General features: G+C 46.0%; 1 protein-coding gene across 1 annotated transcript in view; it reads left to right on the forward strand.

The window, feature by feature from the left end:
* Positions 1-24,600, forward strand: part of SLC24A3 (solute carrier family 24 member 3) — a 658,328-nt gene that overhangs the window by 482,828 nt on the left and 150,900 nt on the right. The window contains exon 6 of the mRNA XM_063918163.1: positions 13,673-13,776. Coding sequence (XP_063774233.1) covers positions 13,673-13,776 — 104 coding nt within the window. The remainder of the gene's footprint in view (positions 1-13,672; positions 13,777-24,600) is intronic.

Raw genomic sequence — 24,600 nt, forward strand, 5'->3', positions numbered from 1 at the left:
CCCCTATAGAGAGTGGCCTCATCCCTAAACATAGGCCCCTATCACTGCATACCCCCTGTAGGCCCTTTATGCTACAGTCCGACACTGCATTCCCTTACTGAGCTATGGGAGAACGCCCCATCCCACCACCACTCCGCATCTTTTGCAGATGCGATGAGAATGAGACTGACTCTGATTCTTCTCTTTGCGTTTGCTCATCTTTTGTTTGTAGGCAGCACAAATTCACACAAGATATGGTACGCAAATGACTGTATATTAAACTCTGTGTCAGTCTCTGGATGAGTTTTATCAAATCTTGGGGAAAGATAAAGTGGAGAAGCTGACATTTTCCTAACACAACCTGTAAGATCAGAAGCTTATTGGGTGGCACTTTATCTCTCTACAATTTATCTCTCTCTGAGATTTTGTAAATCTACCCACATATCTTTGAGAAAACCCACAACATGACAGAGGTACAGTCTTTGGTATTGGCATGTTTATTATTATTCTGGTTCTATCTTCTAGATCAGTGGTTTTAAAACTTGCTCCCCATAGAGTTCCCCTTTTCTAGATCACCTAGCAGGTGCACTGGTGTAGTCATTACTCACTGATACATTTGAAAAGGTCCACAGGTGGAGCTGATCATTTCAATTGCAATTCTGTAAAGATATCTGGAAAATGTTAACTGTTTGGGGTCCTGAGGACCGAGTATTGAGAACCTCTGTTCTAGATGCCTATTTATTTATGAGACCAATTAACCCTAGAAACTCTTTTATACCTAACTATGGGACTGATTCAGAGATTTTCGTAACTGTGATATTCATGTAAGTCTCTGGTGATTATGATCTGCACATGTACAGAGCAGCTTCTGCGATATCGGCCACAGTGCCATAAGAGCCTCAGCAAGATTGACATGCTGCTGGCATTTAGGGGCAACAACAGGAAGCGCCTCATTAAACGGGGGGGGGGGGGGGGGAGGTGACGGATGCAGCTTCACCGGCCCCACACAGTGATTTTGCTGGACATCCTGAGATGTCCGATGGTCGCGCAGTTGATCTAATGCTGCATCCTCAGACGCAGCAGCGGATCACGGAAGCTGGTAATTAGTGTCTTTTTACTTAAGACGTCTCCTGCGCCATTTGCGTAATTACTCACAGCCACTGCGCACAAAGACGCAGAGGCTCTGCTAATAGCGCCCACCTCTAAATTATCTCTATTAATTGCATGTGGGAAAGGGGGATCCTATTAATGGCATGTGGGAAAGAGGAATTTAATTTGAAATGAGCTAATTTTGTTTTTTTTAAAACTACAAATTAACCAACCCCAAGAAATGTCCACCTGAATATGTTACATCACAGGTTCTCAAACTCGGTCCTCAGGACCCCACACAGTGCATGTTTTCCAGGTCTCCTCACAGAATTGCAAGTGAAATAATTAGCACCACCTGTGGACCTTTTAAAATGTGTCAGGGAGTAATTAATACACCTGTGCACCTGCTGGGTTACCTGCAAAACATGCACTGTGTGGGGTCCTGAGGACCGAGTTTGAGAACCCCTGTGTTACATGATACTCAGTATAGGATAACTAGGTGCTTCATCGCGCCCTACGGGCGCTCTTCACACCGTCGAAAGGGGCTACGCCCCCTTAACCCCTGCACGCCTTGCTGCGGTTCAATATTTGTATGAGTATTACCTGCATTCCTAGGTTTGTTAGTGGTTAAATATTGCACGACGAAAGTGCTTCCAATGGTGAAGGGGGCGTAGCCCCTTGCGACGGCGTGAACAGTGCCTGCAGAGCACGATGTACAGAATGTAGCGGGTGCGGGGGGGACCGCGGATGAGGCAGGGAGTATGTAGATGCTGCGAGTGGACGGGGAGGTGGATGCAGGTGTGGGGGGGGAGGGGGTGCGGGACCTATACCTATGTCATTTTATTTGTAACAATATATAGGACACGGATAAGGATGCATGTGATATAGACATACCCGCATGAAGAGGTAAATGGTGTCATTAGACACAGAGGGGAGTGCTGGTACAATGAGGAACAGGGGCAGCTGTGTCCTCTCTCTACACCGTACCATCCTTCAGGTGTAGCAACACGGACATGTTGCGCACGCAATGTCTCCACGCAGCCACAGGTGCACCTGTTCCCTCTGCATGCGCTATGTGCGCGCCCCCCTCAGGTGCAGTAGGAGGAGGGGGCGATGGCTGGAGCTGGTACCAGGGCCAATGGGCATGGGCAGCGCGGTCATGTGCTCGGTGCTGGGCTTGCGCCCTGCGCTTGCTGTGTGAGGGATAGGGAGGAGGCGGCAGAGCGGAGCATCACCGATATACCGGTAACTATGGGGGGCACCGCAGGGGGTTATGGCTCCTGTACTCCTGGTGAGGGTTTGTCAGGGAGGTATCAAGGAGCCAGTGGTATGGACCGTGTATGGGATACAGGGCGGTAGGGAGGGGATACAGAGACGCGGGGCGGTAGGGAGGGGATACAGAAACGCAGGGCCGTAGGGAGGGGATACAGAAACGCAGAGCGGTAGGGAGTGGATACAGAGACGCAGAGCGGTAGGGAGGGGATACAGAGACACAGGGCGGTAGGGAGGGGAAAGAGAGACGCAGAGCGGTAGGGAGGGGATACAGAGACACAGGGCGGTAGGGAGGGGATACAGAGACGCAGAGTGGTAGGAAGGGGATACAGAGACGCAGGGCGGTAGGGAGGGGATACAGAGAAGCAGAGCGGTAGAGAGGTGATACAGAGACACAGGGCGGTAGGGAGGGCACACAGACGCAGGGCAGTAGGGAGGGGATAGAGAGACGCAGGGCGGCAGGGAGGGGATAGAGAGACGCAGGGCGGCAGGGAGGGGATAGAGAGACGCAGGGCGGTAGGGAGGGGATAGAGAGACGCAGGGCGGTAGGGAGGGGATAGAGAGAAGCGGGGTGGTAGGGTGGGGATACAGAGGCGTAGGGAGGAGGGGATACAGAGACGTGGGACGGTAGGGAGGGGATAGAGAGACGCAGGGCGGTAGGGAGGGGATAGAGAGACGCTGGGCGGTAGGGAGGGGATAGAGAGACGCAGGGTGGCAGGGAGGGGATAGAGAGACGTGGGCGGTAGGGAGGGGATACAGAGATGCAGGGTGTTGGGGAGGGGATACAGAGACGCGGGGCAGCAGGTAGAGGATACAGAGAGGCGGGGCGGCTGGGAGGGGATAGAAAGACACGGGCGGTAGGGAGGGGATAGAGAGACGCGGGGCGGTAAGGAGGGGATATAGAGACGCGGGTCGGCAGGGAGGGGATTGAAAGACGCGGGGCGGTAGGGACGGGATAGAGAAACACGGGGCGGTAGGGAGGGGATACAGAGAGGCGGGCGGCTGGGAGGGGATAGAGAGACGTGGGGCGGTAGGGAGGGGATATAGAGACGCGGGGCGGTAGGGAGGGGATTGAAAGACGCGGGGCGGTAGGGACGGGATAGAGAGACGCGGGGCGGTAGGGAGGGGATATAGAGACGCGGGTCGGCAGGGAGGGTCCCCAGTGAGGAAGCTGATGAAGAGAGGGGGGAAAGTAGTGGAGGGGGAGGGCACCAGAAGAGGAGACTTGTGTAAAGTGGCGCCCACACATAGAATTAGTGGGTAGGATGGCCGGAGGGACTCACCGTTGAGGCTGTGGGCGGCTGCTGCAGGCAGTAGTGTCCAGAGGCGTCACCGGGTCAGTATTACTGTTACACACAGCTCTCACCCCCCCCCCCCGCGGCCGAAAATGGGGCGTGGCCTGCTGTGAAAGGGGCGTGGCCTCGCGGGTATGTTTTCTCTCGCTCCGGGGGTGTTTCCAGCTTGCCTGTAGATGCTGGCAGCCCCCGGAGACTGGAGTGAGTGTGGCGGCTCTTCTCTGTGACAGGAGGCGAGTGCTGCAGGAGATGACGTCACTGCAGCACTCGCCTCCTGTCACAGCAGGAGAGCGGACAGCTGGATGTGTGCGGAGGAGGCGGCGGGTCTGTGTACGCGGGGCAGGGAGGGCTATGAAGCCTTCTCCTGCGCCACCCGTCCCTCCTAATGTGTATGCCGGGGGCGGCATCAGCCGTTGTTGTTGGCCCGGCGCCGCCGCCGGGGAGTCAGAGCTGCTGATGGGTGGAGGGAGGGGAGAGAGAGAGATGGACAGGCAGCAGGAGCAGAGACTTGCTGACTCCGCCCACCGCTGTGACTCCACCCAGCGTTACGGCCAGGCACAGAGTCACAGATGTAGCCAAATATATAGGAGATAAGACTGTGTGTGATCCATCATCCTGCTCCATTTCCATCCACTGCTCCCCCACCAGAGCAGTATATTGGATGATTGATGCTAAGCGGTTCCCTGTGACTGTACTGCTGTGCTCACTGTTTTGCCAAATAGTCATACAAATATCTAATGATCCAAATTATCTCACAGTATATACCTCATTGAGTATATTACTGGACCTGCAAGAATAACATAATTAGTGACTGATCAAATGAGACCTGACGTCTATACAATAATGATTTGAATCCCACCTGCCAGCTTACTTTATTACATTCACTAGATGGTCTAACCAAGCTGCTTCTGTAACAGATCCTGGACTGAAGGAATGAGATATGAATCCCTTGTGACGCAATTTGGACATTTCTAAACTTTCACAAACAATTTCTTAAATTGATTAATGATATCATCTGAGTGCACCAATATAGGCCCTAGAGAGCATTACCTGGGAAGCATAAATTGATTAATTAATGCCACTGGACATGGCTGTTAGTATTTTACCAATCATCCAAGCACCTTCATCGGCGTGAGCTGCAGTTGATCTTGGCAAAAATATCCATGATACATCTTTGAGTTTAAAACCCGAAGGGCACATCTTCAACCTCTATTTATCAAATAATATCTTTCTTTTCTTTTCCGGTCACTGCTACTCTGTGCTAGTAATACCAAGTATTGCTGTTTGACCCTGGAAATATTGTATAGATAAATTCCAGCAACAGGTGATATCGTGTCAATACAAAATCAGCTGTCAGAGCTCCGTCTGCAGCGTGCTGGTACTGCTGCAATCTGGCAGTGTTACCTGTCCTCAGTTCCTTTGTGCGGTGTGTCTCTGGTGGGGTCCCAGTGTGGTGGTGTCACCAGGATGTTTAGGAGTCCCGTGGCGTTCCTGACAACTCCGTCCCTAGGCGCTGCCATATTGGATTATATCAACTGACCACTGAGCTACCAACAGGAATAGGTCTTTTGCTCAGCTGTCAGATTCTCCAATGCCAGCCTAGGCCAGGGTATAAAAAGTGGCTTATGGTACAGCTGCAAGTTGCCTAAACATCGTTGCTTCTTCAGCCACATCTCTAGGCTTCTGGCTACAGGCAGTCAGAATCTTTGTTCCCATTCCTAAGCGCCTGTAGTACTGGTTCCAGTCTGGTTATCCTCAATACCAGTTCCAGCCTAGTTCCCAACAATTCCGGCTCCTGTCCAGTTATTTGCAAATTCGGTTCCAGCCCAGTCACCAGCAATTCCAGTTACAGCCCGGTTGCCTGCAACACCGGTTCCTGCCCAGCCACCAGCAACACCAGTTCCAGCCTAGTCATGAGCAACACCTGTTCTAGCTCAGTCACCAGCAACACCAATTTCAGCCCATTCACCAGCAACAGCAGTTCCAGCCTGGTTGCCTGCAACACCAGTTCCAGCCCAGTCATTAGCAAAACTGGCTCTAGCCCGGTCACCAGCAACACCGGTTCCAATCTGGTTATCATCAACACCGATTTCAACCCGGTTGCCCACAACACTGGTTCCGGCCCCATCACCAGAAACACCGGTTCCAACCCATTCACAAGCAACACCGGTTCCAGCCCAGTCACCAGCAATATCGGTTCCAGCCCGGTTGCTCACAACACCGGTTCCAGCCCAGTCACCAGCAACACCAGTTCCAGCCCGGTCACCAATTCCAGTCAAGTCACCAGCAGCACCGGCTTCAGCCGGTAACAAAACTGGTTGTAGTCCAGTCACTACTGTAGCTATATCAGTGTCAGCCCGGCTCTCTGTTCTTAGGGGGTCATTCCAACCTGATCGTAGCTGTGCTAAATTTAGCACAGCTATGATCACTGGCACAGACATGCGAGGGGACGCCCAGCACAGGGCTAGTCCACCTCGCATGTCTGGCCCGGCCCCACCGCACAAGTACAAAAGCATTGCCCAGCGGCGATACTTTTGTACTTGTAAAGTAACTCCCAAACAGCGCAGCTCCTGCGGCTGGCCAGGAGTTACTTGACGCTGCCAGGGTCGCAGCGGCTGCGTGTGACATCACGCAGCCGCTGCGGCCCGCCCCCCGCACAGTCTGGCTACGCCTGTGTTGGCCGGACTGCGCCCTGAAAACGGCGGCCAAACGCCACAGTGCCGCCCCCTCCCGTCCAGCGACCGCCTCTGCCTGTCAATCAGGCAGAGGCGATTGCTAGGCAATGACGACCGTCGGCCGTCTGGCATGCGCCGGCGCACTGCGGCACTGGCGCATGCACAGTTCTGACCCGATCGCACCACTGCAAAAAACTGCAGCGTGCGATCGGGTCGGAATGACCCCCTTAGTACAAGTACCAGTTCCACCCTTAAACTCTATATTTAAATCCTTTATTCTATGAAGAGGAACTATATACGGCCATCCCAGTTCCAGTCCTCCAAAGTCCCGGTCCCAGGCATCAAAACATCTCTCGAAGAACCCAAAGCCTTGAACCGTGACATCAGTATGATGTTAGTATATATAGACCCCTAATTTGGTTATTATAAAAGCTAGATTCTGAAAAACTAATAATTTTAAAAGATTAATTTGTTTTGTATTCAGTTTCAAATGTAGAGGTGCAAGTATTAAATTGACAGAAGTGATTCCTTGAATGAGACACGGAATCTGTTAATTGATTCATTTAGTAGAGTAAAACAGCCGTGTACCAAATATTGCTTTCGAAGTAAGCAATAACTCATGCTCGCGATATTGCTAAAATTACTAGTGATGAGCAGACATTCTATTAATTACATTAACCACACATATGTAGTTACAATGTAATATTACTCTTTTATTACAGTACTTTTCCTGCCAAATTATCATACGGATGTGTCCTCATACTGTACATCTAGCCTAACTGCGCCACTCAGCAGGCGATGCCTGGTGCGAGTGAGCTGACAGGTCCCATGCAACTCTGCTAGCGTTGGACGTCTTTTTTGCTAAAATTGCAACTTAGTCAGAACAATGAAACTAGGACAGACCAGGAGACTGTGCTGATTAATTTAATAAGAGACACTTGTATATCTGTGTGCAACTGAGTCTCTGAATCACAGATATACAAGTGTCGCATATTAAATTAATCAGTGCAATCTCTTGGTGCGTCTTAGTCGCAATTAAGATGCAATTTCAGCAAAAAAAACTCCCAACTCTAGCAGAGTCTGACGTCACAGAGCACAGGGCTGCTTTGCACAGCAGTTATCGCTGCAAAACTTGAAAACTGATTGCCTCTAGACTAACTTAATTTAAACGGTATCCGTTCAGATGGTCAACAGTGTTAAGGTCGACACTCATTAGGTCGACACCTATTGGTCGACATTGACATGGTCTACATGGACAAATGGTCCACACATGAAAATGGTCGACACATGAATATGCCGACATGGCTTTTAAAAAAACGTTTTTTACTTTTTCATACTTTACCATCCACGTTGACTACGATTGGGAATATTAACCTGTGCACCTTGCCCTTCGCTCGCCATGCATGGGGACGCGGTACACTAATTGGGGTTCCTGGTCATGTTACGGAAAAATGTCCATGTCAACCTTTTCATGTGTCGACCATTTTCACATGTCGACTATTTGTCCATGTCGACCAATAGTGGTCCACCTAATGACTGTCGACCTTAACACTGTCGACCATTCATACCGGAACCAATTTAAACAGGCACCATAAGCTTCCATACCTGCTGCATCTATGCAAAATTTAGTTGGTCATGAAATAGGAAATCGTTCTATCAAAGACTTCCCCTATCAAAGTTTCCATTTGTGATTCTCTATACCAAGAGAATCTCAGCTGATGCTGTAATGAAAGAAAAACTCTGCCCTTATGTAACATTCTAGCTGCAAATGCTAAATGTCTAACAATGATTGAATCTTTCTTTTAAATTAGGAATCATTAATGCTTTCTTTAAGAATCTTTTCAAGTTATTTACTATGCTCTCTGGCAATCTTCAAAGCTACAGTACATTCCATTCTAATACAATCAATAGTGTTATCTAAAAATGTTAAAATCCCAGTGGGAGTTACCATCTTATCATCCGGTAACAGAAGACTAAACTTTTCTGAAACGAATACAAGAGACACTAATGGAAGTCTTTGTATCTTTAGGGCCTGCAGAGAAGAAATAAATAATAAGCTACTGTACAATTCGGTGCTAGGTTGCTTTTATTAGTTACCAAATGATTTAATATTCAGGGTCAAAACTATGCTTCAATTTACCTAGGAAGCAGGCTAAAAACACAGTCTGGCACCCACATATGTACACACACTTACTGTACCTATTTGTTTACTTGTTTATTGACTTTGCACAGAACACATAAGAAAAAAATGATTCCCATCAGGGGTGGTCTTCTGTATGCCGGCGGTCGGGCTCCCGGCGCTCAGTATACCGGCGCCGGGAGCCCGACAGCCGGCATACCGACACTTATTTTCCCTCGTGGGGGTCCACGACCCCCATAGAGGGAGAATAAAATAGTGTAGCGCGCCACCGTGCCCGTAGCGTGGCGAGTGCAGCGAGCCCGCAAGGGGCTCAATTGCGCTCGCCACGCTGTCGGTAAGCCGGCGGTCGGGCTCCCGGCGCCGGGATGCTGGTCGCCGGGAGCCCGACCGCCGGCCAGCCGTAGTGAACCCCCCATCAGACCCCAGCCACCCACATGACATCAGACCTCTGCCACCAACATGCCATCAGACCTCTGTACATGTCCCTTCCATGCCCTTACATCTCACATGCCATCAGCCCCCTCCCACTTGCCCATCACACATCCCCACATGCCCATCAGACCTCCACACATGAACCTTATATGCCATCAGACCTCCACACAGTGTCTGACTGGGGAATGAAGGGCCAACCTAGAGAATGCAGTTGTAGTGGCCCATGCTTAGGTGTGTGGCCAGCCTTCGGGGGGTGACCATCCGGCATAGGGGAGGTGTCCAGGTGTGCATGGTCTGGGCTCCTGGAGAAATATATATAAGCCTATAATAAATACTGCTATTCCATGCAGGATAATGTACCAGATAAAAGGGGTAATTCAGAGTTGATCGTAGCAGCAAATTTGTTAGCAGTTGGACAAAACCATGTGCAGTGCAGTGGAAGGGGGGCAGATGTAACATGTGCAGAGAGAGTTAGATTTGGGTGGGATGTGTTCAAACTGAAATCTAAATTGCTGTGTAAAAATAAAGCAGCCAGTATTTACCCTGCACAGAAACAAAATAACCCACCCAAATCTAACTCTCTCTGCAAATGCTATATCTACCCCCCCCCCCTGCAGTGCACATGATTTTGCCCAACTGCTAACAAATTTGCTGCTGCGATCAACTCTGAATTACCCCAAATAACAGCAATGCACTGTAGAAAATACACCATAGCCCTGTGCAGCATAAGATAACATGTATAATGTATAATTCAAGTTATATGTATAATTATAAGTATAAATATAAGTATAATGTATAATTCAAGAACCTGATCTCTGTAGGAGGGTGTGGGCCCTCATGAAGTGGGCCCATCGGGGAAGGGGGGGGGGGGGGGGGTTCAGCTGTATCCCTGTGGGCCAGTCCAGCCCTCCCTCCAAACTCGTCCAAATACAAGATGTTACTGGGTTTATTTAATACTTCCCAATACTCACTTTTTATAGGGATTTGGGCACAGAGGGTAGAAAGTGAGATCTCGTAGGGGAGATGTCCATCAGACAACCTCTGATGAGATCGCTCACATAAAGCTGCTGCTCTTCAAGGTTCAGAGCTCCTCTGACTCTTTATTGTGCTGAATCTCATGAGGCCTCCCATGCTGCTCTGTGTGCCATTAAACCCAGCAGCACCCAATGCTGCACTATGCCTGATTGCAATACGGCTGAAACCCTGCTCCACTCATTGGAGACACATACTGGTAGTAGCTGCCAGGGCGTCTAATGCGTAATCCGACCCGAGTACCTGCCCCCTATCTCTTGTCACCTCCTCTAGTTCCTATCTCTTGTCACCTCCTCTAGTTCCTATCTCTTGTCACCTCCTCTAGTTCCTATCTCTTGTCACCCCCTCTAATTTTGCCACTGGCACATTCTAAATTTTAGAGAAAAAGCTATTTTTAGACCTGTTTAAATGTTAAGTCCCGGTGTCGTTTTTTAAATGTTGCTTTCTCACGTCAACAATTAATTGCTCATTATCAGAGCTTGTGCATTATAAAGAATAGTGTAACCTACCATTGCAAATGGAGAAGAGATAAATTACTAAGTAATTTGCCTGGCGCTGATCATGGACTGTTTTACTAAAAAGCAGCTAATCAATAACAGGATATTAGCCCAGGTTCCCAAAAGACAATAGTAGAAAATTTTAATTAGCGCTGAAAAGCTGAATGTAATAAAAAATGTACAAATTTATTAATCCCTTGTTTTGGCTTGATTATGGAATCCAACTGGTCCAATTAAAGCTCAGGTCCTGTTTTGCCAAACGTCCAAGTCGCAGGTGTAGCTCCTTTAGCAGACTTCCAGGCTTTCCTTTGAGTAATAGAAGGTGCAGCGTCCAGCTCCTCCACCAATGCGTTTCGCTGTTTACCACAGCTTTTTCAAGGTGATAAAGTGCAGTGCCCAAATGCCTTTTTTATAGCAGCGCTAATGACCCATGTTTAACAGGTGATCTACATTCAATCATTCAAATAACTTTTAAAAATCAGATTACATTCAGCTCTCTTGTTCATTGATAGACACACTAATTGTACTGTATAATTAAGGACAAAGGTCCTAATTCCAATTCATGTTGGTAATTACTTCCATCTCGCTATACAATTGTTCCTGGACTGTGGCTGTACCAAATAGATGAAACTGATGCAAAAGTTCCAGCTTATTATTAACAATTTTTATTGAGACAAATAGAATCAAATGCAGTGCTATGATAGGCCCATTTCTTATATTTAAATCATGTTTTTTATGATGTTGCAACATTAGAATTATTGTGTAATGTATTAATAAATTTGTACGTTTTTTATTACATTCAGCTCTTCAGCGCTAATTTTAATTTTCTACTATTACCATTGCATATGGGCCTAGGCGATTGTACAGTTGGGGTCACAAGAGAACACTCTAATAACTCCATTACGTTAAGTTGCAGAACGCATATAAATGTAGCACGTAGGGGCTGATTCAGAGGTTGACACTAAGCAGTAGCAGCTGTGACTTTGGTCTCAGCTACCAAAGCAAAATGATGCTAATGCTGCAGACAATGGGCTGTCTACTGAGGCACCCACGGCGGCGGCTCTAATCCACGCACCATCGAACGGACATCAGCCGCACTGTTGGACTCGGCGCAACCCTATGTTTGCTCACAATGACCAAGGGTATTTGGCTGCTGGTGTCAGTGGAACTGCGTCTCCCAATACATCCCTGACACTTGCATACCCACCGACATCACCCAGGATCAGTTCCGAACTGCGTCCATCGGCATTACCCAGCAGTTCCGAACTGCGTCCATCGGCATTACCCATTGGGATGCATGCCCAGTGCGCCTTGGACGCATGTGCATAAATAAAGCATTGGGTGCTTGCCCACAATGTTTTACTTTCATCCACATCAGAATCAGGCCCATAGCTTCCAAACAATGACACTATTTCCGCGTGCAGGTGGGTATGGGGTTTTTGAGCCAATGGTTTGTATACTTGTAACTTAAAAAAGCAAAATAAAAAAACATTAGTAAAAGCATGACTTTGGTGCCAGTGAGTGAGAGGCCTAAAGTGTACTGATAGCGGAGTGGTTGCTACAGACCAGTTTAAATGTTACACCTAAATGCAGGGTTAGTTTATGAGCCTTTCATACTGGCCAGTGGTAGGCACATCACTCCCTCTTTTAGACTGATGACACCCAGTGGTGGATTTTACCTATGGGCTGCAGCCCCCCAGATAAAATACGCCACCCAGCTCAGTGTCAGTGAAGCCAAATGCAGTCCTTGACTGCACTGGCTTCACTGTGACTGGCAGGGACTTCCTATTGGCAGTGCTACTCGCCAGTCACGCACACTACAGGTGTTTGCACCCTCTGGGACTGCCAGGCCAGGCTTCGATTAGCAGAGTGCTGGCTTCCAGACTGCAGCCAATGCAGTCCATAGAGCCAGGTTTTTGTGCATGGGCCAAACCATCGCCGCCACTGTGCTGGTCCCAGTATCTTTCAACTTCATTGTACAGGTGCTGAGACAAGGCGGCAGGGACCCAACAGCAGGACCAATAGTCCCCTCCTCCACCATAGTAGGAACCGTCGCTGATGCCACCACTTGCACAGTTTTTGGTATGCTGACCTTTTGCCCCCTAGCAGCCTCAGCTGGTGTGGTATGATATGTCAACATTCACAATGTACACACTGATGAAATGTCGGCATCATAACAGCCAACATTTTGGTGTTAATGACCTAATGACTACATCCCCCTCAGCAAAGGGATTATTTTGCAATGTTCTGGCGTTTTACAGTTGCATAGCTGCTGCTCTGATGATAACAAGACACAAGGCTCAGTTCTTCATCATACACTGCTTATCAGTCAGTAGGAGATTTTAGAAGAGTTGAGCAGTGTGTTGCATGGAATAAAGAAGTACTTCTTGTCTTCTTTCAGCAGGCAAACATGGAATTATTCATTGTACCGTAGATTTCCACATTCCAATAGATTTCATGTGATGTCACATACGGGGCAGGAGCAGACTGAAAGTGTATGGCTCCCTAAGCTCTGTACCCTGATCCTTAATCTCTGTACAATGATTATCATGCAGGATATGTAAGGAGAAATAAATGTCTTGTGAGGACAACTACCATGATCATCTGGTTCTAGCCCAATAACACGCCTCCAACCCCCATAGAGAACCTCCACTTCCCGAATCCAGCAGTCAGGCTTCATGTTCATTTCAAAAACATTAAAAAAAAAAAGATCTTACATCACTTAATAAAATCCACAAAGATAGTTAAGATGATTATTAAAAGGTTCATTGCATTGTGAGGGGTGTGGATTATTAGATCTACACTAAAAAAAAGTCTACAGTCAATAGGTCTACCACTAATGCTAGAAATGCATTAGGTCAACATGGTCAAAAGGTCGACAAAGAATAGGTCGACAGTAGACAAGGTCGACACGGTCAATTGTCGACATGTAATTGGTCGACACACAAATAAAGGTAGACACCATTTTAATTTTTACAATCAGGCTGTAGTTTTTATTAGAAAAGTGTTTTATAAAAAAAAAAAAATGTTATGTTTATATACCCAACTGTCACCATTCTGAGATGGTAATAGCGATGAAAGCATTGTGCCAGTACATACTGTACATTGCTACAATCCTTCCTAAATAGGAAGCTCTCTTACTAATTGTGTATGAGCAGTATGAAATCAATGTACAGGACAGCAGGATTCTTGTATTGTGATTAGACGTTATACCTGTCAGTCTTCAATGAATACATAATCACACATGGACCTTTCTTGCAGGAGTATTCATCACAAAGGGAGACGTGGGAGTTGGAACGATCGTGGGCTCAGCTGTATTCAACATCCTGTGTATAATTGGAGTCTGTGGCCTGTTTGCAGGACATGTAAGATCTATTGTCATTTATTATGTCACATATTTTTACAAGTTAATATTTTACGTATTGTCTTTTAAGGACAAATGTATCAATGGAAATGAAAGTGGAACAAAATTATGTTTTTTTTATATTGTGCTGGAAAGGGTGAATTCCACCTTACCTACAATAATAAAACAGATCTATTTATTCAGAAAGTTATTTATAAGTTGCTTGCTGTTTTATTCAGCACAATAAGTCAGCTGATTTGTTAATCAGACACAAATATCCCACAGCCACACATTGGTCTTTCCACCAGCGCACCTATTTATCCAGATTGTATAACATAGATGACACCACATACATTCCTGATTTTGGAAACTGACCCTGAAAATCTCGCTGTGACTCTTTTGAAGGCTTTTGGAAAAGAGTAAAAATGCCACTTCAAAGCTCAACATAGATCACTTAAAGACCAGCCCTTTCATTTCATCTAATTTGAACTCTTAAAACACTTCTTGGTTTAGCCTATCTTATGACTCCTGAGAGTCAGGTGGCATCGGGAACGTCTTTATTACTTCATAGGCTTCATCAAGTAACGTCCCTGATTAGTGCTGCCGTTTTAAAAATCAATAGCATACTGCACATGCTCAGTACCATACATACGCACACAGCCTGAGATTTAAAGTGTGGATGGATCATCCATACCTTATCGTATCTCTCTTTCCACTACTGGGCGGCAAATGGGTGGTTGCTATATGACACATATTACACTTCATCTTGTGTTGAGGGTGCGTTAGCGCTCTGTGCTTTTTTGGAGCATTCAAATGCAGATGGGATGTCTTTTTTCTGTGGGATCTTTTGCATCCAGCATGGGATGGGTGTCACTGCTGGTTCTAATAATAACTGCCACGGCTGCAGACTCAAAAACAGTGGATGGGACGGCCATCTGCATATAGGAAGTCTTGTGAATAATTGCGTCAGCATAAGATAGTACGCTCGCTGCTACGGACGGGCAGAAAGCAGCCGCAGATAAATCCGACTCAGGCCCTTATTCTGCATATCTATGAGCTTCCATAAACATGGCACATCTAACTAAAATAGGTTCAATGTCATATGCTCTAGAGACCCTCAATGTTTCAGATTTGTGATTGAACCTTTTATCTCATGTTAAAAGCACAATTTAGCTAGAACGTGAGACAATCACAATTCTGGTGGTCACAATACACATATATGTGTGGGATGCCAGAGTTTGGCTTGCAGCGAAGTGGCCTTCTCATCCGTATGATGTAAAGTAGTAATGTAGGGTCTCAGAGTTGGATGTAAGTCTATTTTTGAATTGTAAATATATGCATTTCCGTGCTGTGCAAATGAGCCAAAAACATCTGTCTTTAGGGTGGTGGAATAGAGGAAACCATAAGTTCAGTACAGTAATCGCATGCACACATACATCCCCTGGAGATTCAACCTAATGAGGTGTGTCTTTGCATACATTGGAGTTCTGTAAGATATGTGATGATGATGATAATGATGATGATGATGATGATGATGATGATGATGATAACAACACCAGCAGAACTTTCTACTCACTTCTGATTGGCTATTGTGTATTGACTAATGGTACTTCATTCATTAGTGTCACTACTATATACCTCACAACTGGTCCATTTGTGACTTGACACACAGGGATGGGGTTTTGTCAGAAACAAGCTACAGTATATAAGTGCTGGCAAATTGATAGCCATTAAGGGTATAAATACCCTGTTTGTACATTTGTCATATTACCTTTGAAAAAGCTGCAGGAACTGCAGCGAAACGAGTCAGGTGCCACTCCTGATCAACCACCACCCATTGGAAGCTGCATACTGTGTGCCCGGACCATATTGGACCTCAAATCACGCTTGCAGAATATCTATTGGTGGACAGCTTGCTTCTTGGCGTTATGCTACATTTATTCCCCATCAAGGACACCGCATTCTGGTGAGGACCCAGGACCCCAACATTTATCCAAGGGATTCCTCCAAGGGACTATACCTCCAGCGGCAGTTCAGCGGTAAAGTTGCAAGGACTGTGCAATCAGCCCTCATATTAAGTTATGTTCACCTATCTGCAGTCCATATATTTATAGGAACGGACACCATCAATTGAGCAGCTTGTGGCGGTGTTTTGGTGTATTTTAAATTTGCAGTTTTATTGTTTAATCTATTAAATTCTAATGAACCTTTCATTCCATCCATCTGTTTACGCTCTATGTTTCAACTTCTTTTAACTTAAGTGCTGCTTATCTTTATATTGTCTTTCTAGTATATAAGGCAAGACTCATAGTTGCACGTAGCTCAGAATTCAGACAGACCAATTTATTTATTTTTTGCATACTGCCTATACAATTTTTATGTACTGTCTCTAGAATCACTAATCCCCAGGACAGAGGGCCTAATTCAGACCTGATCGTAGCAGCAACTTTGGGGGTAATTCCAAGTTGATCGCAGCAGGAATTTTTTTTCGCAGTTGGGCAAAACCATGTGCAGTGCAGGAGGGGCAGATATAACATGTGCAGAGAGAGTAAGATTTGGGTGGGTTATTTTGTTTCTGTGCAGGGTAAATACTAGCTGCTTTATTTTTACACTGCAATTTAGATTGCAGATTGAACTCACCACACCCAAATCTAACTCTCTCTGCACATGTTAAATCTGCCTCCCCTGCAGTGCACATGGTTTTGCCCAATTGCTAACAAAATTCCTGCTGCGATCAACTTGGAATTACCCCCTTTGTTAGCAGTTGGGCAAAACCATGTGCACTGCAGGGGGGCAGATATAACATGTGCATAGAGAGTTAAGGTGCATACACACTGGGCGTTTTTGCCCAGCGTGTATGCACAGCGATGATTGCTGACATCGCTGGGCTGAAAAGCGCTCAGTGCATACACACTGAGCGCTTTTTCCCCCTGCAGGACGCTATGGAAAGCCGCTCACCCCGCCGTTCATCTACTGGTAATACCAGTAGATGAACGGCGGCCGCCAGTGATGAAGTGGGAGCGCGCATCAGCGCTCATCGCTTGTGCATACACACTGGGCGGCTTTGAGCTGGAAAAACACCAAAAGTAAGCTGCTTTCAGCTCAAAATCACCCAGTGTGCAATGGGCCTTTAGATTTGGGTGGGGTGTGTTCAAACTGAAATCTAAATTGCAGTGTAAAACTAAAGCAGCCAGTATTTACCCTGCACAGAAACAATATAGCACACCCAAATATAACTCTCTCTGCACATGCTATATTTGCCCCCACCCCCCTGCAGTGCACATAGGGGGTCATTCAGACCAGATCGCACGCTGCCTTTTTTTGCAGCCGTGCGATCGGGTCTGAACAGCGCATGTGTGCTGTCCGCAATGCGCAGGATTCTATGAAGAAATCGATCGCAGGGGTGATCGCAAGAAGATTGACAGGAAGAAGGCGTTCGTGGGCGGCAACTCACCATTTCCAGGGAGTGTGTGGGAAAACGCAGTCGTGCTCAGACGTTCGGAAGTCAGATTTCTGACGTCAGCAAAATCTCAGATCGTCGCGGCGGCTGAGTAAGTTCTGGGCTGTGCAGAAACCGCACAAACTTTTGTTTGTACGGCTCTCTGCACAGCCGTTCGCACCCCTGCACAGCAATTACCCCCTCCCCTGTAGGCGGCGACTACCTGGTCGCAGCAGTGCAAAAAACAGCCTGCGTGCGACCAGGTCTGAATACCCCCATAGTTTTGCCCATCTGATAACAAAGTTCTGCTACAATCAGGTCTGAATTAGGCCCAGCGTACAATGCACAAACACAAAGCAGGACATTTAGGAAAAGTGGTGCAACAGTAACTATACAATTAAGTTATTGTAATCCTTATCAAATTCTGTTACATTCTTTGCTACAGTTTAGAAAACTAAAGCAACAGTGACTAGGTCAACACCTAATATGGGTCAACATGGTAATTATGTCGACATGAACAAGGTCGACATGAGTTGTTGTTGTTTTTTGTGTTGTTTTCTTCTTAAAGTGACCGGGAACCCCAATTAGTGGACTGTATCCCCTCACATGGCTCGCTTCGCTCACCAGGCTTCGGGACAGGTTACTATTCCCAATCGTAGTCCACGTGAAACATTTTTTGTTAAAACTCATGTCGACCTTTTTTCACGTCGACCTTGTCCATGTCGACCTATAGACCATGTCGACCTAATGAATGTCGACCAATAGTGGTCGACCTAATGAGTGTCGACCTAAGTGCAGTCGACCTAAAGACTGGATCCCTGATATTATAGGTATAATTCAATAATTTTTTAAGGCTTTATAAGTAAGATGAAATGGGGTCACTCTTATTCTCTATAGCTGTGCCAATAAAAGAGTGTAATTTATAAATGATTTGATTTTTTTTGTAACTTTTATGTTGTGCTTAGTCGTTATCTTCCAGTGTCCTTTAATCTCCGCTTGCGTTCTGTTACATTTTCACTCTTAACGTCTAAGGTCACAGGCCTTTGAAATCTGTGATGCATTCTTATCAAAGATCAGCTCAGTCATATCAGATTCTCACATTTTCCTTTTATTTGTGACCTATATATTATCCCGTGTATTGCGCTCTTGCATGGAAACGAGATTCGTTCTTACTTTAGGTACAGTCTAGAGTCTCTGTAAACCTCTGCATTACTTCGGTTTACATTACATTACTTAAGCAGGTAAATACACCGTTATTTCGACCTCAGATCGTTAAGAAGGTACACCAGGTTCTGCTTTAATTGATGCTGTGTATTAGTATTATAGCACCTTTCTTACGTTTTCAGACTGTGTAAAAGTATTCAAATGCTGCTATAATTGGAAGTGATTATAATATTTGTCTGTAATTAATGACATTGCAAATTAACTGCACCCTGTTTTTGCACTGTGCACGCTCCGAAGCTGAGCAAGTACGGACAATGCAGAGTGGCATGCAACTCAGTCCTATCTCCACTCAGTGCTGAAGGGGCATAGCTAGGCTGTAATGGGGTATTTGCATATTGGCTATATGCAGACTTATGATATTACTGAAATGCAGTGAAAAGAAACCCTGGATTTTACTACATGCATAAGTTTTCATTACTAGTGCGTTATTATTTGCTAGAGCCACATTTTGCTGGTACTGTCCAGTATCTGCTCTGCATACTAGTCAGTTGCTGACTGAAGTCCAGAGGCTGCCAAATCTCGCACCAGTGATTTCCAGAATTCCAAGGGCAGTTAGGGCTGGATTAGCACAAGAGGGCAAGCCAAGACTTACTTAAATAACGTGCGGTGCACTGGCGTAACTACAGCATAACACCCACAGCATGGTACCCCTGGCAACGAGCATGACACTCAGAGTATGAAACCCCTGACAACGAGCATTTCACCCCTGGCAATGAGCATTACACCCCTGACAACCAGCATTATACCCAGAGCATGAAACCCCTGGCAACAAGCATGGAACCCCTGGCAACGAACATGACACCCAGAGTATGAAACCCCTAGCCATGAGTATGACACCCAGCGCATGAAACCCCTGGCAACGAGCATGACACCCAGAGCATGAGACCCCTGGCAACAAGCAGATAATTTAAAAGTAAATAGGAACCTTATTGTGGGGCATAATATGTCACAGGCATTGTGGTGTGTGGTATAATGTGTCACAGGCATTGCAGTATGGAATATTGTGTAATGGGCATTACGGTGTGTGGCATAATGTAAGGGGCATTGTAAGGGGCATTACGGTGTGTGGTATAATGTGTCACAGGCATTACAGGATTTTTATTTCCCTGTGGTGGCCAATGTTTGGGTGTGCAGGTTGCAAAACTGGGGTAGTGTTGGTGACATAATCACTTCACGCTAAGATAATGAAGGGCAGGGTACTCAGAGAAGCTGGAGCCGCAGGATCATGACATTATAAGTAAGTGTGGGCTGAAGCGAGAGGGAGGCTGAGGAGACAAAAGCAGGCTGGGTCTGAAGAGATTCTGGTGGGCTGGAGCTGGAGAGACACAAGGGGGGCTGAACTGGAGAAACACAAGGGGGGCTGAACTGGAGAGAAACAAGGGGGACTGGGGCTGGAAAGACACAAGGTGAGCTGGAGACATACAAGGATGGCTGGAGCTGGAGGGACACAAGGGGCACTAGAAAGACAGAAAAGAGCTGGAACTGTGGGCATGAAGGGAGGCTGGACCTGGAGAGACAGAAAGATGGCTGGAGTTGGTGAGACACAGGGGGGCTATAGATGGAGAGATGCAGTGGAGCTGGAGAGACGCAGGGGGTTTGGAGCTGGACAGACACAAGGGGGCTTTGAGGCATATAAAGGGGCATAAGAGGGCTCTAGGCTGTCATGTAAGGACATTATGAGACCCAGACATATTTAGGGGCATAAGGGGGCTTTGAGGCATATCAAAGGGCACAAGAGCCACTTTACTAGAGTTTGTAGAAAATGGCCTGAAATCTGACAAATAAAATGGTTATAACCAGACAGCAGTTTTGGCCACTCCTCCTGGTCATGTCCACTCTGTGGATATTTAAACATTAAAAAAAATGCTAACACTACGGACTAACCATGGGGGTCATTCCGAGTTGTTCGCTCGTTATTTTTTTCTCGCAACGGAGCGATTAGTCGCTAATGCGCATGCGCAATGTCCGTAGTGCGACTGCGCCAAGTAAATTTGCTATGCAGTTAGGTTTTTTACTCACGGCATTACGAGGTTTTTTCTTCGTTCTGGTGATCGTAATGTGATTGACAGGAAGTGGGTGTTTCTGGGTGGAAACTGGCCGTTTTATGGGTGTGTGCGAAAAAACGCTACCGTTTCTGGGAAAAACGCGGGAGTGGCTGGAGAAACGGAGGAGTGTCTGGGCGAACGCTGGGTGTGTTTGTGATGTCAAACCAGGAACGACAAGCACTGAACTGATCGCACTGGCAGAGTAAGTCTCGAGCTACTCAGAAACTGCACAGAGAAGTCTTTTCGCAATATTGCAAATCTTTCGTTCGCAATTTTGATAAGCTAAGATTCACTCCCAGTAGGCGGCGGCTTAGCGTGTGCAAAGCTGCTAAAAGCAGCTTGCGAACGAACAACTCGGAATGACCCCCATGTTCTAAATTAACACTGGGAATCTTTTAGGTGGTGAGTAGAAGAGCAGTAGGTTGAAATGAAAGAAAGTACTGGTCTGCATGTCTAACTCAGCAAATTCTAGCAGCTGTTGACTGGACATTCTGGCACTATTAGAACCCACTGAAAGTGCCCCACTGCTATTTGCTGGTGTGTTTGCCGCAGTGGGGCACTGATGTGAATAAAAAAAATATTCTTCAGCACTGCGTAATATGGTGTGGCGCCAAATAAAACAGTAATGATAATATGTCTTAAAATTTTCCTAACAAACACTTGTAAAAGCAGTTCACCGGTACCCTGGTAAATATTATGAGCAAATGTAATTTGTCATTCAACAATCTCCATTTGAATTTCATGAAAAATAAATTTAGTACACCACTAAAATTGTTTATTGGAGAGATTAAGATTTATTTATTTATCTTGTCGCTGTTTAGTTCTTCCATAAGGCTATCTTGCATGCGGACTAATCTTTTAAGCTTTCATTTCACTGACAGAAAGTAAATCAGACTTGTGCTGTCACTGTTCGCTGGTTGTGTGATTACATTTGGGTGATTATTTTTTACATTTATTCTGTTCCGGCCCTAACCTGGTTTGTTTGTGGGAAAAAAAAGAAATACTGTAAATAGTGGTGTGTGAATTTTCATTATAATTAAAAAAATATGTTTTAATGCAGCATGTTTACTTATACTTGTAAAGCTGATGTATTTCTGTTCAGAACATGTAAGCAGGGTTTGACTGGCCTACAGGGGTACGGGGGAATCCCCCAGTGGGCCCCACTGCCCGGAGGCCCACCTCCTCCTCTAGAGATCAGGTTCCTTATTGTGAATTTGAATCATACATTATACATAATGTTACCTTATACTGCACAGGACTATGGGGTATTTTCTACAGTGCATTTTTGTTATTAATCTGGGCCCTCATTCCGAGTTGATCGGTCGCAAGGCGAATTTAGCAGAGTTACACACGCTAAGCCGCCGCCTACTGGGAGTGAATCTTAGCTTCTTAAAATTGCGACCGATGTATTCGCAATATTGCGATTACTAACTACTTAGCAGTTTCAGAGTAGCTTCAGACTTACTCTGCCTGTGCGATCATTTCAGTGCTTGTCGTTCCTGGTTGACGTCACAAACACACCCAGCGTTCGCCCAGGCACTCCCACCGTTTCCCCGGCCACTCCTGCGTTTTTTCCGGAAACGGTAGCGTTTTCAGCCACACGCCCCTGAAACGCCGTGTTTCCGCCCAGTAACACCCATTTCCTGTCAATCACATTACGATCGCCGGAGCGATGAAAAAGCCGTGAGTAAAATTACTTTCTTCATAGTAAAGTTACTTGGCGCAGTCGCAGTGCGAACATTGCGCATGCGTACTAAGCGGATTTTCACTGCGATGCGATGAAAAATACCGAGCGAACAACTCGGAATGAGGGCCCTGGTACATTATCATGCATGCACTATCAGTATTTACTATATATATCAAGGAGCCCAGACCATGCACTCTCTAATGGTTAGCCAAACTTCTGTGGTTGCTAGTCACACCACCTCTGGAGAGTGACCACACCCCAAAACATGGGCTCTTACCACTGCATCCCCCCCAGTGGGCCCTTCATGCCCTAGTCCGACACTGCATGTAAGGCTCATTAATGCATACCTCCCAACTTTCTTATCTTGTGGAGCGGGACACCCCGAAAAGGGGGTGTGGCCTATGAAAAGGGGGCATGGCTTCGCAGGAGGACCCGCGATCGCGAGCCACGCCCCCGTTTTCGTCACTGAGGGGGCATGCCCAGCGCTCTGTGAGCCGCTGGCATGCCCCCCTCCCTCTGTCTGCACTGAATAGACGCTGTGCGCATGCGCACAGCGTCTATTCACCGCTGCTCTGCTAAGCAGAGCAGCGATTGACAGAGCCTCCCAACTGCCCCACCCACCGCGGGACACTGTGGCCCGCGGGTGGGACAGCGGGACAGTCCCCAAAAAACGGGACTGTCCCGCGAAAATCGGGACAGTTGGGAGGTATGATTTATGGACCTCAAAAGTGAAGTGCTTAATTATGTACACAAATAAAGCTACTTGTCCGCCCAGTCAGTGCATTCTATGGTGCATGCAGACTTCACCCCATTACATCAATCTGCACCTACATTTGACAATTGGTCGATTATACAGGGTGTAAAATGTAAAAATATTACAAGAAAACCTAACCTAATAATATTTTTGAAACACCCACTTTATCAATTTAAACTTTTACAATGTTCTCCTAAAACACTCCTCAGTTTAATTGTGTTGATGTATTTAAATGATCATGAGAGACTATCATTGTAGCTTGTTGTTGCATTTGTTGAATTCCCTAAAAGTCCACTTTCCCAGAGACATGCAACGTTAATGTTCAAAATGTGTCGTATTAAAATCCGGTCTCCAGAACCTCCTTTTTCGGGGGAGGTGACGGTGCTGTGCCTAGTACTAAATACAATTTAAGAGGGCTCTGTCCACCCCTTTATTTCATGTAAATGAGCTCTTCCTGCAAACTGAAATCTTGCTTTAGCATGCTGGTACATTTGAGCTTTACTCTGCATGTCCCCAGTCCATCCAACATCTCCTATTCAGCAGTGCAAAATTGCACCCTCACAAATTCGGGTCACATATCCATGCACATTACTATATAGGTGCAGTATTTTAAAAAAAAACTAAAAAAAAACTGTGGAATGATTTTGCAACCTTGATTATAGATCGCTGATCAATTGACTTTCTTTGTGCAATGTCCAATCAAAGACCCTTGAAAATGCTCAAAATTATATAAAGTGTTGGTGAAAAACACAAAGAACATTGTTAAGAGGCAGTACTTTAAATAATAATAGATGCTATGTAATGCAGTCTGCTACTCTCATGTGCCTGTAGATAAAAGTTTAGAAAAGATCTCCAAAAATCTTGGAGCCAAGGTAAGTGGGTATTGATTCCTAACCATGACCTAATATAATGCCTGATAGTCAAATAAGCATCTTGTCTACAAAAGATTTAGGAGCTCATGGATGGAAGCTAAAATGTCAAATAGACCCAGTGTCAAACTTGGACATGAAGGGCCCACCGGGGGAATGCGGTAGAGGGGCCCATGTTTAAGGGGTGGGGTCAGCCACCACAAACAATTGGCTAACCACTATTGGAAGTTTGGTGGCGTTTCTAAGGAAATGAACCAAGCACCATTGTTTATGATTGGTGCTGCTCCATCACCAGGTAACTGACCCTTTGATAGAGTAACCATGTATAATTTGAGAGCACAGTCTGGAACATGACTGTCAGGCAGTGGTACTCAGGGGGGCCAGTCCAGCCCTGAATATACCCCTTTAGTAGATTATCATCCAGACAGAGTTTACTCAAATTAAGCTAAAACCACAATTGGTGTTTGAGAAGACAATTGTTGTCTCGGTGGTGTGTATCCTGTTGATTGCAGGGAATCTCCAAAAGAGAGGTTATACTATAAATTAAATTGTATTATTGAACAAACCCTTAAGAATAAATTGTAAACAATACAAACAAATGGGTTTGTAGGATAAGCAAAGAAAGGTAGAAAAGAAAGGATTTATTGTACTATACAAAAATGAACACACTGCATATACTGTATGTACATTATTTTTAATGGTTCAGAAGAGCAGAATGTGAAGGTGAATCTGATAAATAAGATATAGCCTCTTGTTTCTTATTATTGTTCTGTTATGTTGTTAATGAGGTTTGTTACACATGTAGCTCAATTCACAGTTAGTAAATAC

The sequence above is a fragment of the Pseudophryne corroboree genome, chromosome 4, assembly GCF_028390025.1.
Source record: "Pseudophryne corroboree isolate aPseCor3 chromosome 4, aPseCor3.hap2, whole genome shotgun sequence".
Taxonomy (NCBI): Eukaryota; Metazoa; Chordata; class Amphibia; order Anura; family Myobatrachidae; genus Pseudophryne; species Pseudophryne corroboree.